This window comes from Mesoplodon bidens (genome assembly GCF_964165515.1).
Source record: "Mesoplodon bidens genome assembly, chromosome: 18".
Lineage (NCBI taxonomy): Eukaryota > Metazoa > Chordata > Mammalia > Artiodactyla > Ziphiidae > Mesoplodon > Mesoplodon bidens.
The window spans coordinates 57749778-57766316 of NC_138175.1; the positions used below are offsets into that span (position 1 = coordinate 57749778).

Consider the following 16539-nt stretch of genomic DNA (forward strand, 5'->3'; position numbering starts at 1 on the left):
CCTGAGGTGAGGCCAAGAGGAGCAAGTAGATTCTGGCCTTGCCGGGAGGAGTCTGGGAGGAGTCTGGAGGGTGTCGAGGACAAGATGCAGGCAATTATGAAGCAGGGTGTTACCTGCTCTAACGGAGGTAACTCTGAAAGGTCCTGATGGGACAATGGGTGGAGGAGAAAGAGGCTTCTGAGCAGAAGCCAGTTGTGACTGGGACCCAAACAAAAACAGATTAGTTAAGGGAATTCCCTGGCGGTCCAGTGGTTAAGACTCGTGCTTTCAACTGCCGTGGGCCCGGGGTTTGATCCTGGTCGGGGAACTAAGATCCCACAAGCCAGGCAGTGTGGCTAAAAAAAAAGAAAAAGAAAAAACATATTAGTTAAATTTAACTATGGAGCACCTGCCCGCTAGGGTGTATCCAACAGGGTTGCAGGTTCTGGGGACACATCAGAGAGCAAAGGGGACAACTCCCACCCTCAGGGGCAAATCTCAGAGACGGGGAGGGGATGAGTGGTCGCCCCGGGGATGGGTCACTGGCGGGGGTGGGGGTGCGATGCCTAAGGGGTGTGGTGCTTCTTTTCGGGGTGATGGAAATGTTCTGAAAGTGATCGTGCTGATGGTCACACAACTCTGTGACGGCACCAAAAGCCCCCAAGTTGTACATTTTAAATGGGCATGTTGTGGAGCATGGGAATTATATCTCAATAAAGCTATAAAAAAAATCCCTGTCCCGGCAGAGCACACATTCTAATCAGAGGCCCCAGCGACCTGACGTATTGGACACCCAGATCATTTTAACACCCTCCCCTCCTGTATGTAACAGAAAGATTTTCAGTCATTTTCATGGAAGAACCATCAGCATCCTTCCTGATTTGTGTTTTTTATTTCTTTTTTTAATTAATAAACTTATTTTTCAGAGCTTTTAGGCTGACAACAAAATTGAGTGGAAGGGGACTCCCCTGGTGGTCCAGTGGTAAAGAATCGCCTTCCAATGCAGGGGACGTGGGTTCGATTCCTGGTCAGGGAACTAAGATCCCACATGCCACAGGGCAACAAAGCCTGCACGCCACAACTACTGAGCTTGGGCGCCTCAACTAGAGAGCCCATGTGCTGCAAACTACAGAGCCCACCTTTTCTGGAACCCATGCACCACAACTACAGAGCCCACATGCCCTGGAGCCTGTGTGCCACAACTAGAGAAGAGAAAACCCGCACGCCACAACGAGAGAGAAGCTGGCGCATTGCCATGAAGACCCCACGAGCCTCAACGAAGTTCCTGCATGCTGCCACTAAGACCCAATGCAGCCAAAAATAAATTAAATAAATAATAAATCTTAAAAAAAAAATTGAGTGGAAGATACAGAGATACACCCCCTGGCCCCGCCCATCACGGCCTCCCTGTTACCAGCATCCCCACCAGTGGTGCCTTTGTTACAATCGATGAACCTATATTGACACCTCATTATCACCCAAAGCCCATAGTTGACATTAGGGCTCACTCCTGGTGTCCATTCTATGGGTTTGGACAAACGTATCATGACATGTATCCACCACTACAGTATCATACAGAGTATTTTTGCTGCCCTAAAAATCCTCTATGCTCCCTGCCATCTCCTGGCAACCCCTGATCTTTTTTTTTTTTTTTTTCTTTTTGTGGTATGCGGGCCTCTCACTGTTGTGGCCTCTCCCGTTGCGGAGCACAGGCTCCGGACGCGCAGGCCCAGCGGCCACGGCTCACGGGCTCAGCCGCTCCGCGGCATATGGGATCCTCCCAGACCGGGGCACGAACCCGTATCCCCTGCATCGGCAGGCGGACTCTCAACCACTGCGCCACCAGGGAGGCCCAACCCCTGATCTTTTTACAGCCTCCACAGTTTTGTGTTTTCCAGAGTGTCATATAGTTGGAATCATACAGCATGTAGCCTTTTTAGATTGGCTTCTTTCACTTAGTCGTGTGCATTCAAGGTTCCTCCATGTCTTTTCATGACTTGATAGCTCATTTATTTTTTTTTAAAAAAATTATTTATTAAAAAAAAAATATTTATTTATTTAATTTTTTTGGCTGCGTTGGGTCTTCATTGCTGCGCACCGGCTTTCTCTAGTTGCGGCGAGCAGGGGCTGCTCTTCATTGAGGTGTGCGGGCTTCTCATTGAGGTGGCTTCTCTTGTTGCGGAGCATGGGCTTGTGGCATGTGGGCTCAGTAGTTGTGGCTCGCGGGCTCAGTAGTTGTGACTCATGAGCTCTAGAGTGCAGGCTCAGTAGTTGTGGTGCACGGGCTTAGTTGCTCCGCAGCATGTGGGATCTTCCCGGACCAGGGCTCGAACCCGTGTCCCCTGCATTGGCAGGCGGATTCTTAACCACTGCGCCACCAGGGAAGCCCCCTCATTTCTTTTTATCACTGAGTAATCTTCCATTGTTTGGATGTAGCACAGTTTATTTATCCATTCATCTCCTAACAGACACCTTGGTTGCTTCCAACTTTGGGCAGTTATACATAAAGCTGCTATAAACATCCACGTGCCGGTTTTTGTGTATGTGAGTTTTTGACTTATTTGAGTGGATACCAAGGAGCACGATTGCTGGATCATATGGTAAGATGATGTTAAGTTTAGTAAGAAACTCTCCCATATATAACAAATAAGTTATCATCCTTTTCTGGATTTGTTACATTTGAAATGTATATATATCTATATGTGTGTATTTAAATATATGTATTTATTTATTTATTTATTTATTTATTTATTTTTGGCTGTGTTGGGTTTTCGTTGCTGTGTGTGGGCTTTCTCTAGTTACACTGAGAGGGGGCTACTGTTTGTTGCGGTGCACGGGCTTCTCATTGCTGTGGCTTCTCTTGTTGCGGAGAACGGGCTCTACGTGCGCCGGCTTTAGTAGTTGTAGCTCACGGGGTCTAGAGCTTAGGCTCAGTAGTTGTGGCACATGGGCTTCGTTGCTCCGCAGCATGTGGGATCTTCCCGAACCAGGGCTCGAACCGGCGTCCCCTGCATTGGCAGGCGGATTCCCAACCACTGCGCCACCAGGGAAGCCCTAAATATATGTATTTAAAACGTCATGGTAACATTTGCAGCAAATGCTCAGAACTTAGACCAACAAAAGATATTTTGCAGGGAAGCACTGACCTTGTTTGCAATCGCCTGTGTGTGGTAAAAGTGAAAAGCAGACCAAACCTTTAATGGGTTTTATTCGTGCTTTTGTACCTTCTAGGTGCAGTATTCCCTTCCTACCTGCATCTAGGGCAGAACACTTCCACCGTCCCCACCACGGAATGGCACTGAGGGGAGATTCCATTTGACACCAAGTGGATAGGCAGAAATTAGGAAGTGGGGAAGTGGGGACCCTTAGGCAGTGCTGGGGGTGCATGTAGACTGGCATGTCCTTCTGGGGAGCGAGCTGGAAGACATTCCCAAGTGTGAGGACGCCCCTTCTGGGGAACGCCCTGTGCTGGTAACCTTCTGTTTGTCCATCTCGCTCCTCTCTGTCCGGGTCATCCCTGCTGACTGCGTTACCTGGGCTGCATCTGGCTTCTTCTTGGGTTCAGCCACTGGAAGGTGTCAGCAGGTTGGCGGCCAAGGTGGGAGGAGTGCAGGACATGTGTTAGGGCTCCCAGGCCCCTCCTGGCCAGGCTGCCAGCATGGCAGTGGCACTGACCTTGAGCAACTCGCTTCACCTTTCTGAGCCTCAGTTTCTCCCTCTGTCAAGTGGGGGTGAGGCCTGTTATAATCCTCCCCTCATTCATGTGTTGGACAATTATTTGCTGTGTATCTCTATCCCCACTTGAAAGACATGGAAGGAGCCTCAGAGAAAGAATTTGTCAGATGACTTAACAACAACAAACAGTTAAGCACCTACTGTGTGCTAGGCTGTGCTCTAGGCTCTAGGAACCCAGCGGGAAAAGCCAGCCACAGTTTGTACCCTGGAAGATGACACATGTAGGTAGGGATGGTTTATGGGTTGAAGCCCTAACCCCCAGCACCTCAGAACATGAACTTATTTGGAAACAGGGTCATTGCAAATGTGATTAGTTAAGAGGAGGTTGTACTGGAGAAGATGGGCCCTAATCCATTACTGCTGGTGTCCTTTCAGTAAGACGGCCAAGTGAAGACAGCGACACATGGAAGAACACAATGGGACGAGGAAGGTGGTGATCAAAGTGATGCCTCTACAAGCCAAGGAAAGGAAATCAAGGATCGTCGGTCAACCACCAGAAGACAGAAGGAGGCAAGGAAGTTTCCCGTGCAGGTCTCCGAGGGAGCACGGCCCTGCCCACACATGATCTTGGACTTCCAGCCTCCAGAGCTGTGAGACAGTACATTTCTGTTGTTGTAAGCCACCTGGTTCCTGGTACTTTGTTATGGCAGCCCTAGCAAACCAAATACAGATGGATAGACTTGAAGCAATTAAGTAATCAAAGAAACCAACTTACTTGGGCAGTGAGTGCCCTGAAGGAAACAAAACAGAGAGATTGCATTTGTTTTCTGTGCTGGTAACAAATTAGCACAAATGTAGCAGCTTAAAACAGCACCCGCAGGACTTCCCTGGTGGTGCAGTGGTTAAGAATCCACCTGGGGCTTCCCTGGTGGTGCAGTGGTTGAGAATCTGCCTGCCGATGCAGGGGACACGGGTTCGAGCCCTGGTCTGGGAAGATCCCACATGCTGCGGAGCAGCTGGGCCCGTGAGCCACGGCCGCTGAGCCTGCGCGTCCGGAGCCTGTGCTCTGCAACAAGAGAGGCCACGATAGTGAGAGGCCCGCGCACCGCGATGAAGAGTGGCCCCCGCTTGCCGCAACTAGAGAAAGCCCTCGCACAGAAACGAAGACCCAACAGAGCCATAAATAAATAAATAAATAAAAATTTAAATAAAAAAAAAAAGAATCCACCTGCCAATGCAGGGGACACGGGTTAGATCCCTGGTCCGGGAAGATCCCACATGTTGTGGAGCAACTAAGCCCGTGAGCCACCACTACAGAGCCCGCATGCTGCAACTACTGAAGCCCACGCACCTAGAGCCCGTGCTCTGCAACAAGAGAAGCCACCACAATGAGAAGCCCTCGCACTGCAACGAAGAGTAGCCCCCGCTCGCCGCAACTAGAGAGAGCCCGCGCGCAGCAACGAAGACCGAATGCAAACACAGCACCTGCTGTTAGCTCACAGTTGTGAGTCAGGAGCTTAGGCTGGCTTGACTGGGTTCTCTGCTTGGGGTAGACAAGGAGGTTCCCGCCTCCTTGCTGGCTGTGGGCAGAATCTGCTCTGTTGTCAGAGGCTGTCTGCATTCCTTGTCGTGGGATCCCCTCCACCTTCCAAGCCAGCAACGGAGAATCTCCCTCCTGTTGAACGCCCCTCATGCTCTGCGTCCCCATCTCTTCTGGAGGGTCACCTGATGAGCCAGGCCCACGGAAGACCCAGTTCCCATCTGAGATTCGGAACCTTAATTCCAGCTGCGTTGTAACTTCACAGCAGCACCTAAATCAGCGTCTGACTGAATAATTGGGAAGAGGTGTGTATTCACCCAGGGAGCAGGGATCTTGGGGCCATCTTACCTGGGCCTATGACAGGGGATCTCTAGAGAAACATGGGATGTAGGGTGGGCCTCCTGGAGGAGGGGTGAGGGGGTCATCCCAGGCAAAGAGGCTCACGCGTCCCAGGCCACGAGGTGAGATAGCTGGTCTGTGCTAGGAACCAGCAGAGTTGCTGAGGAGATGAAACCAGAAGATGCGTGTGAAGTGCCTGACACCAGTGAATGGGCAAGATAATAAATGGTAGCTACACTTATCCCATTATTAGAAGTCTGGAGGCCGCCCAGCTCTCTCTCTCTCTCTCTCTCTGGCCCTCCCTCTCCCAGTGACCTTGGGTGGGTCACGACCCTGATTCCACATCGGGGTCCACCAACACCCCTCTCCCTCCTCGAGATGAAAGAGCTGATTCGGGAGGAGGGCAGAGGACGGTGGCTGGGGCTAGCACAGCGGGTGAGTGGCAGCAAATATTTATAGAGTGCAGGTCGGTGCCAGGCACAGTGCCGGGCGTGGTGAGATAAGGGGCTGTGGAGGCGTGGGGACTTGGCCTCGGAGGCTGAATTCCAAACCGCCCGCCCAGGGGGCCGGGAACTGGGGGTAGAAACTGCTGTGGGGCTGGTGCCTGGGAAAGGTGGGTGTAGCTCTGCCTGGCTGGATGTCCACGGGCAGGTGGCCGTCCCCTTGGAGCCTCAGAGACCCTCACGTGCTCAGGTCCCTAGCTCCTCTGGACCAAGTCTTCAGCTCCTCCTCCTCAAAAGCCCTCATTGGTCACCCAGCTGAAGTCACATGTCCCATCACACGCTGGCCAGAAGCTCCTGCTTGTTGCTCAGCACTGCTTCTCTCTCTCTCTCTCTATTTTTAGTTTTGATTTTATTTTTTTATTGACGTATAGTTGATTTACAATGCTGTGTTAGTTTCAGGTGTACAACAAAGTGCTTCAGTCACACACACACACACACACATATATATATATTCTTTTCCCTTATAGGTTATTACAAGATATTGAGCTCCCTGTGCTTGCTTCACTAGCTCTTGATGGCACCTGGCATCCAAACACAGGTGGGCTTCAATGAAATACATAATGTGACATTGGACTATAATATAAACTATTTATATGAGATAATGTTGGAGTTGACTATCACCCAAAGTATAAAAGAAACGTCTGTGAATCCATACGGATACAAATAAATGATTGGGAATTCCCTGGCGGTCCAGTGGTTAGGGCTCCGAGCTTCCACTGCAGGGGAGACAGGTTCCATCCCTGGTTGGGGAACTAAGGTCCCGCAAGATGCGTGCGTGGCCAAAACAAAACAAAACACACACAAAAAACAAACAAATGATTGAATAGATACATAAACAGGGTAAGGAGAAGGGACAGAATTTGCCCAAAGTGTGTCTGGAAACGTCCCCTCCCCTCCACGTGGGCTGCAGCTCAGCTTACAAGGAGTGGAGTCTGGAACGGGGAAGGGGCCACTGCACAGCGTGGAAACCACCAGGTGAGGCAGGTTAACATCTTCAGTGATAGTCACGTGGGTAAGACGCAGCCCGGGAGCGCTAGGCACGTGGGCGTGGCCTTTCTTCCGGGGATTCCTCAAAACGGCCAGGGTCATGAAAGACCAAGACAAGCCTGAAAGGTGACCACAGACCAGAGGAGATTCAGGAGGCAGGAAGTAAGGCCACGGTGGTGTCCTGGGTGGGATCCTGGGACAGAAAGCTATTAGGAACAATGGGTAAAATCTGAGGAAATGGTTGCGTCTGCCAGTATTGGCTTCTTGGTTTGGGATGGTAGGGACACGATAACATTTGGGGAACCTGGGTCGGGGCACACAGGACGGCTCTGACCATCGTAGCAACTTCTCTGTAAATCTAAAAACGATTCTAAAAGAAAAAGGTGGTTTAAGGAGAAAGCCAGGCAGGCATAAGAGGACTGCTGCTCCCACTCCCCACCCGTCTGTCCTCCAAACAGAAGCCAGAGGGAATCTGTTAAATCAGGAGAGGAATTTGTGCTACTCAGGTGTTCTGTATCGCTCAGAATTCATCAGATGGTAAGGTAACAGGCATGCATTTCACGGAATTTAAGTTTTATCAAGGACAAGAAGGTTCAATAAATATTTGATATCTTGTTATGCATGCTGAAGTATTTAGGGGTGATGTGGTCTAATGTTTGCAAATTGCTTTGAAATGAATTTTTAAAGGATAGATGGATAGGGACCATCTGTATTTCCACTCAGTTTTTCTGTGAACCTAAAAGGGCTCTAGATAGTAAAATTTATTTATTTTTTAAAAGATGGAGGGGCTTCCCTGGTGGCGCAGTGGTTGGGAGTCCGCCTGCCGATGCAGAGGACACGGGTTTGTGCCCCGGTCCGGGAAGATCCCACATGCCGCGGAGCGGCTGGGCCCGTGAGCCATGGCCGCTGAGCCTGCGCGTCCGGAGCCTGTGCTCCGCAACGGGAGAGGCCACAACAGTGAGAGGCCCGCGTACTGAAAAAAAAAAAAAGATGGAGGACTTCCCTTGTAGCACAGTGGTTGAGAATCCGCCTGCCAGTGCAGGGAACACGGGTTAGATCCCTGGTCTGGGAAGATCCCACATGCCGCGGAGCAACTAAGCCTGTGCGCCACAACTACTGAGCCTGCGCTCTAGAGCCCATGAGCCACAACTACTGAAGCCCGCGCGCCTAGAGCCCGTGCTCTGCAACGAGAGAAGCCACTGCAATGAGAAGCCCGCGCACTGCAACGGAGAGTAGCCCCCACTCGACGCAACTCAAGAAAGCCCACGCGCAGCAACTGAGACCCAACACAGCCAAAAATAAAAATTAAAAAACTTTTAAAAAGAGTTTGCATGCCACAACTAAGACCTGGCACAACCCAATAAATAAATAAATAACTATTTAAAAAAAAAAAAGGGAAAAGGGAAGTCAAATTATGCCAGCCTCTTGATGAATCCCTTTGGGGCTCTGTCTGCATTTCTTTCTTGTTTTTTTTTTTAAGATTTTTTTTGGTGTGGACAATTTTTTTTAAGTCTTTATTGAATCTGTTACAATATTGCTTCTGTTTTATGTTTTGGTTTATTTGGCTGTGTGACATGTGGGATCTTAGCTCCCCAACCAGGGATTGAACTTGCACCCCCTGCATTGGAAGGCGAAGTCTTAACCACTGGACCACCAGGGAAGTCCCTCTGTATGCATTGCATTTGGAGAAGAAACCAGAGTCTTTGCGAGTTGCTACTGGATCTGGACCCCCATGCCCCCCTCCACTCAGGCTGGCCTCTCTGCCCCCTGAACACGCTGGTCACATTCCCACCTCAGGACCTGTGCATCCACTGTGCACCTCCCCTGGGACATGTACCCAGTTACCTGCGAGGCTCCCTCCTTTGGCTCCTGTTTGGACAGGCCTGCAGTTCCCACCCCACCCCCACCTTGTCCTGCATCACCCTGCTCCCTAGCATCATCCCCTCCTAAGATGCTTCATCACTTACTTGCTCACTGTGTTTTCATGTCTGTCTCCTCCCACCAGGATGGATGCCCCACGTGGGGAGGGATTTGTGTCTGTTTCATTAGCCGGTGGACGATCAACACCTAGGACGGTGCCCAGCCCAGAGTGGGAGTTTGGTAAGTATTTGTTGAATTGATGTCCTAAGTATATTTGTTTATCTGCATCCCCTACCAGAATGTAACCTTGTTTGCTTGTCCACTGATGTTTCTCCTACCTGTAAGCACATGTTGCTCAATGAATGAATGAATGATGAGTGAACAAGCTTAGGGTGAACCCTTGTATAAGGGGGTTAAGAGCACAGGCTCTGGCATGGGTCACAACCCAGACTTTGACTGGTGTCTGAAATTGGAGGGGGGGAGTTGCCGTCTTGTGGGACTGACCCTCTTCATCTGTGGGATCTGACATCATCTGCAGGTAGACAGTGTCAGAACTGAACCGAACTGTAGACACCCAGCTTTGCTGCAGAATTGCTTGATGTGTGACCAAATGTCACACACACATTTGGTGACCGGCAGGGTCAGAGGTGAAGTATTCCATGAGTAGTGTTGTAGGAGGGTAGAGAAGAAAAACAGAAGAGTTTTTCTTTGCATACCTGGAGTAGTCATATTTATAGGGACAGAAAGTAGGAGGGTGGTTGCCGGGGGCCGGATGGAGGGGGAACAGAGAGTTATTATTGTTTAATGGGGACAGAGTTTCAGTTGGGGACAATGAAAATGTTCTGGAGATGGAGGATGGTAATGGTTACAGGACAATAGGAGTGTTCTTAATGCCACTGAACTGTACACATAAATGGTTAAAAAAGGTAAATTTTATGTTATGTTTTACCTCAATAAAAAAAGAACTGGAAAATGAAAAAAAAAAAAAAAAAAAAGAAGAGCACAGGCTTTGGGACCACAATGCCCAGGGTCATATCCAGATCCGCTACTTACTAGCTGTGTGACCTTGGGCAAGTCATTTCACATCTCTGTACTTGAGTTTCCTTCTCAGGAAAATGGAGCCCCCTTGGGAAGCCCTCATGCATTGCTGGTGGGGTGGTAAGTGGAAAATAGTCTGGCAGTTTCTTAAAAAGTTCATCGTAAACTTCCCACACACTCTAGCAATTTCGCTCCTGGGAATCTGCCCAAGAGAAACAGAAGCATACCTCTATGGGAAGACTTGTACACACATGTTCATAGCAGCACTATTTATAACAGCCAAAGAGTAGATACAGCCCAAACCTCCATCAACGATGAACTGATAAAAAAAAATGTGGTCTGTCCATATAATGGAATATTATTCAGCTGTAAAAGTAATGACGTGCTGTTACAATTTACAACATGGATGGACCTTGAAGACATTAAGTGAAAGAGGCCAGATGCAAAAGGCCACATATTGTATGATCCATGTCTATGAAATGTCCAGAAAAGGCAAATCTGTAGAGACAGAAAGTACTTTAGTGACTGCCTGGAACTGCAGGTGGAAATGGGACGTGACGATTAATGAGCACAGGAGATCTTACTGGGGTGATGGAAATGTTCTAAAATTGGATTGTGGTGATAGCTGCACAGTCCTGTGAATTTACTAAAAATCATTGAATGGTACACTTAAAATGAGTGAATTCTGTGGAATGTAAATGATACCTCAACAAAGCTGCTTAAGAAGAAAAAAACAGAGCTCATAATAGTATCTATAATGATGCCGTTGTGAAGATTAAATGCTAATCCACGTAATCCCCTCAGAAAGAGATGTAGGGTAAATACTCAAGAAATGTGTTTTGTATTATTATTAACAAGTGTGTTGAGATCGTCCATGTAAGATGCTCACCACAGGGAAAGACAAGCAATAGGGTTAGACTCATGAACACCACTACTATTGCTTCATAATAATACAAATTACTTGGTTATTTTACCATTTCCTGTGTCTGTCCCACGTACGTGGGCCTCAGTTTTCTTATCTGCAAAATGGGAGAACTGGGTTCCATCTCTAAGGCCCTTTTCTTGCCATAAGTTCTGTATTTTTTTCTAGGAATGTTTCTCTTCGGATGTGGCATGTCAAGGTTGAGGAAGCGTATGGGGTGGGGGAAGGTGGTGGGCAAACCTGTAGTGGCGTGGGGTGCCTTGGGCCTTGGAGACCAGGATGTGTGTGTGTGTGCAGGGGGAGCTGGAAAGGTGGGTTGTGTGGCTGGGAGCTGATTGTGAAGGTCATATGGGCCTGATGTAGGGTTCAGGGCATGGAGCTGGTCCAGCCTAGGTTCAAATCCTGTGTCCACCAGTTCCTAGCTATGGGATTTTGGACAAGAGACTTCCGCTCTGAGTGCTGTTTCCACCTCTGGAAAATGGTGAGGATGTTTCCCATCAAGAACTAGGATTCCCTGAGATCACATTTATAGCAACCTGGGAGAATAATAATAACAAAGCAACAACAGCAAAGACTTCCTCCCAGGCGCCAACCATTGTCTTCAGCTCTTTCCACAAAGTAACCTTTTTTTTTTTTTGGCTGCGCTGCCTGGCTTGTGGGATCTTAGTTCCCCGACTAGAGATCAGAGATCAAACCTGGGACCTCTGCAGTGAGAGTGCGGAGTCCTAACCACTGGACCGCCAGGGGATTCCCCAAAGTAACCCTTTAATACGAAGGACTCAATTCATATTAGTGATCACAGAAGTAGGACAAGTGCCTTCTTAGCTTTAATCCTCAGTTTGCCCCTTCTATAAATGGGGCTGTATAAACGCCTCCCTCAATGAGTTTTGTCCATGAGATTGTGCTGAAAAGTTTTCTGGCCCACATTGGGATGTGGTAATAGGGAACCATTGAAGGTTCCTGGGCTGGGGGGAGGCGGCTGGCCTGTGAGGAAAGCATAGCCCAGCCCCTCTTCTCCCCAACACCCAAGGTTAAGTTACAGATTCTTGTAGGATCTAGTGCATTGGAGCACTCGGCTCATTTGGAAACCCTAATTTATTTGTGCCGATATTTGATTCTTATTCGTCTTCCCCACGGGTCTGTAAGCTCCATGAGGGCAGGTGCTCAGCTGGCCTTTGCCCCCAGCGCCCAGCACTGGGTGGTAGTGAACCCAGGACTGATCAAACAGGCAAGCACAGGTTGAGTACTTCCTACATGCCAGGCACCGTTCCTCGGGCTCGGCTAAGATGTGTCTCGTTCCCTCTTGGACAGAGGGAATTCTGCAAAGCTCTGGGTGGTCATCATCTCCCCCCACTGACTCTCAGCGGCCCTCTTTCCAGCTTCCCTCCCGCCCTCCCTCTGCCTGTGTTTCATCACACCAGGGAAGCAAACTTCCCTCCTGAGCCTCCAAGACTCGGTTTGTTGCCCTGGAGAACAAGCATGATGTCACCCCTCTCTGGCCTGGCCTTACAGGTGTCAAGATACCTAAGTAGTTAGTGTCATTATCTGCATAGAGCAAGGGAGAGCTGGGGAACGCAGGATGTCAACGGGAGGAAAGAGAAGTTTAAGGAGGATTGGCTTGGAGACATGCTTCCCCCCCACCCCACTACTAGGACCGAAACAAATGGGTTAAACACACACACACACACATACACACACACACACACACACACCTGGAGGATATGTAGAAAACGACGCTCCCCAACCCACCACCAGTTCCTTGCGGTTTCTCAAACATGTAGCACCCAACCACCTCACACTCGGCCTTTGCCCCTGCTCTTCCTGCCCCTCCGCCTGGTTCTTTGTCAGGTCAAAGGTCAGATGTCATCTCCCCAGAGGCCCTGCCCTCCCCACGGGCTCCCTCTTCACAGTGCCCTGTAGTTTTCTTGGAAGCCCTTACCAATACCTGATGTTATGTTGCAGACTGGTTTATTACCTAGGGCAGCGAGGTCCAGTGGAACATTTTGCGATGTGGAATGTTCTAGATCTATGCTGTCCAACAACGTAGCCACCAGCCACAGGGGGATCTGTGCACTTGAAACAGTGTGATCGAGGAACTGAACTTTTCATCTTATTCCATTTTAATTATTTTATTGTAAATGTATGGATATTATTCTCAAGTGGAAACAGCCGCCAGGGGCTAGTGGCTAAACCGTATCAGGCTGTGCAGAGCTACAATTCCAGCCCCTCACAGTGCGGCTTTCTGCGGGGCCTAGCACTGCGCCTGGTAAGTGATGAATGAACACAGGCAGGGATTCCACGTAGGGATCCCTGAAGATGCCCAGGGCAGGTGGCAGCTTGCCTTCTTCCACTCCTGTTTCTTGTGAGTTTCCTGCCTGGCTGAGAGCCCCATGGTCCCTGATGTGCTCACCGGCATCCTTCCCGCTCTGAACCCAAGCTCCGAGCCTCGTGGACGACACATCCCTGCTCACCCAGACGCCCTCAGCCAGCCCTCACTCCCACAGACAGCCCCACTCTCTCCAGTTCCACGAACTCACATTTATTCACAGACAGACAAAGGGACAGGGACAGACCTTTGCTCACTGGGGACCCCCCCCAGGGTCTGGCAGTTCCAAAGAGGTGATGGTGTCCAGTGTGTGTAACGGGGGACAGCCAGGCCGGGGGCCCCCGCCTCAGTGTCCATCCCTCTGGCCAGTGTCCTCCACCTCCTGAATCAGCGTCCTGCCTTCAGAAGTGGGGTGAGCAGTTTCTAACCAGCATCAGGGGGGTCTGAGGGTGGGTGATGGGGAGGGAGGGGCGGCCCAGCCTCCTCCCTCCTTAGTGTCGAGGGCTAGAAGGGGAGGGGTGGGGACACAGAGGAGGTTCCTCTCCTTCAGCTTCCCTCCTCCATATTGCAAACCGGGGGGTCAAACGGAGGGGCTGAGGATGGGTGTGCGGGTCAGGAGGCCAGGCCCCCCAATCCGCGCAGGTGAGCCTTGCTGTCAATCTCTTCTTCCTCCATCTCGAAGGCTGAGTGGTCTTGGCTGTCAAAACAGGAGGCGCTGAGGAAGACAGGGGGTGCCGGCGGCGGCTGAGGTGGGGTCCCCGGAGAGGGCGGCTCCTCCTTGATGTGTGCGATGGGCAGCGGAAGCCCTTCCTCCTCCTGGCCAGCGGGGGGCGGCGGGGGCGGCGGGGGCGGCGGGGGCGACGGCGGGGCCTGGGCCTGGAGCGCCTGCTGCGCGGCGGCGGCCCTCTCCAGCTCAGCGCGGTGGCAGCGTTGGTGGCGCAGGAGGCTGTAGGCGCGCGAGAAGCGCCGCGAGCAGTGCGGGCACGGGTGCGGGGCCGGGCCGCCCGCGTGGACCTGCGCGTGGCGGGCCAGGTCGGCCAGCCGCTTGAACTCCCGCTGGCAGCGCACGCACTGGAAGGGCCGCGCCCCAGAGTGGGTGACCCCGTGCTGCCGCAAGTGCGCACGGCGCCGGAAACCTTTGCCGCACTCGGGGCACCAGAATCGGGGCTCCCCGGCGGGGGGCCGGGCCGGGGCGGCATCCCCTCCGTTCTGCCCGCTTTCTCCACCCTCCGGGGCGCCCCCGCACTCGGCCCCTTCGCCCCCCTCGGGCCCCTTCCCTGAGGTCCGTCCGCCCGACACCTTGTCGTCCTTCTTGCCCGCCGCGGGCAGCGGGGCCAGGAGGCTGAGCGCGCCGTGGACGCGACGGTGCTGGCGGAGGTAGGAGGCGAGGCGGAAGGCCAGGCCGCAGTCCGTGCACACGAAGGGGCGGTCGGTGGAGTGGACCAGCCGGTGGCGGGACAGCGACCAGGGCCTGGCGAAGGCCTTGAGGCAGATGGAGCACTGGTGGCGCTTGGGGCGGGGTGGGGGCCCCCCTTCGCCCTCCTGTTCGCCCTCGGGGCGCAGGCACGGGTGCGCTTTGAGCTCGCCCTTGGTGGCGAAAGCTTCACGGCAGCGGAGGCACAGCAGCGTCCAGTCGGCCTGGAGCAAGACCTGCTTCTCCTCCTGCCGTCCGGCCGCCAGCGCCAGCTCGGCCCTCAGCTCCGCCGCCCCGGCCTCGGCCTCCTCCTCCTCCGACTCGCGGGGCTCCGCGCTCGTGGCGGCCACCAGCGTGGCCGGCTCCCCCGTGGACCACGTCTCGGGCCGCGCCGCCGCCTCCTCCTCCTCCTCCTCCTCCGCGGTGCCCGCTGCTGCAGAGGTGGGCTGCTCGGCGCCCTTGTCCTGCGGGCTCCAGCCGGACCCGGCCGCCTCCTTGGCTGCCCTCTCGATAGCCAGCTCGACCCCGCCGCCCGCGTGCTCCTGGGCCAGGTGGCGCCTGAGCTGCGCAGGCTCAGGGAAGGTGCGGGGGCAGGCGGCGCAGCGCAGCGGGGGCTGCGGCCCGTGGCCACGCAGGTGGCGCGAGAGGTGGGCAGGCCGGCGGAAGGCCTTGGGGCACAGGGGGCAGGCGTGTGGCCGCAGGCCCGAGTGGCTCAGCCGGTGCCGGGAGAGGTAGTAGGGGAAGCGGAAGAGGCGGCCACAGGTGGGGCAGGGCAGGGGCGCCCGAGGAGCTCCAGCGCCCCCCCTGCCACGGCCGCGGCCTCTACCACGGCCTCGGCCACGACCCCGGCCCCGGCCACGGTGAGGTGGGCTGCCCTGGGCTGGTGGAGGAGGCTGCGGATCCATGCCTGTAAAGAGACAGGGAAGAGATGGAGATTTGGGGGGGCAAGGGGGTGCAGAGAGAGACAAGTAGACAGAGAGACAAGGAGACGCAGAGAGGGTCAGATATTTAGCCGGGCAAGGGAAGGAGAGACAGGCGAAAAAGGCCGAGATGAGAGGCAGAGATCAGGAGAAGCAGAAAGGATGGTGAGAGGCAGAAAGCAGGAGAGAGAGATGGGGACACCCAGCAGAGACAGAGTGAAGAGAAAACAAAGAGATTTAGGCAGAGATGGTGCAAACACAGAGATCAGAGCAACCATGGCAGGGAGGAGGGAGGGAGAACAAGATAGAGACAGTAGAAGAGACAGGCAGACAAAGTCAGTGAACTGCTTTTCCTCCAGGGGCCCCGCTGGAACGTATGGGGAGGGGCTGGGAGTGGAGGGGGTGGGATTCAAAATCGGGAGGCCCCGGAAATGGAGTGTGGGTGCCCCGTCGCCAGAGTCTGGGAGAGGCCGGGAGTAGGAGGGCTCAGACTCTTGGGCAGGGAGGGGGCTAGGGAGGGAGGGGGCGAGATCCCGGGTGCTGAGGTTGGGGGTGTGTGGGGGGTTGGGAGATGACTGGGGTCCAGCCTCTAGACTTCTGTACGTGGTGGGTATGGATTCCTGGGTCCCAGTGGTGGAGAGGGCTGGGGGGAGGGGGCTGAGTTCCCAAGACAAGGGAGAGGAGGGGGCTGGGGGCCCAGCTGCTCGGAATCTCCAGCGAGGAGGAGGCTGAGGGCCAGGGCCCTGGACTGCGCCCCCCCGCCCCCGAGGAAGGCTGCTGGGGGTCGGGAGCCCTAGGTCTCCAAGGGGGGGCCCCGGTCTCCCCGCCGGGCCCAGCCTTTGGTTCCCCGCAGGCATGATCTGCAGGACTGGGGTCGCGGGTCGAGGCCTTGCAGATTTCTGAGCCCGGGGCCTTGGGCTCGCCCCGATGACTGGGCGCCCGGCTCTTACCTCCGCCTCCTTAGCTCCTTTCTTCCTTCCCCGCGGCCGGCCGTGCGCGGACGGTGGTGGCAGGGAGGGAGGGCTCCGAGCGTGGT

At 53.4% G+C, this 16539-nt stretch overlaps 1 protein-coding gene across 1 annotated transcript; it reads right to left on the reverse strand.

The window, feature by feature from the left end:
• Positions 1 to 13366: 13366 nt before the first annotated feature.
• On the reverse strand, positions 13367 to 16539 carry ZNF579 (zinc finger protein 579). Its single transcript, XM_081216118.1, has 2 exons — positions 16454 to 16539; positions 13367 to 15490 (listed from the first exon to the last, which is right to left on the reverse strand). Exon 2 carries the CDS (start codon positions 15486 to 15488, stop codon positions 13782 to 13784), a length of 1707 nt encoding a protein of 568 aa, XP_081072244.1. The 5' UTR covers positions 15489 to 15490; positions 16454 to 16539; the 3' UTR covers positions 13367 to 13781.

Bases quoted from the DNA above. Each gene is read 5' to 3' on its own strand.
- ZNF579 (XM_081216118.1), bottom strand. From the start codon at position 15,488: ATGGATCCGCAGCCTCCTCCACCAGCCCAGGGCAGCCCACCTCACCGT.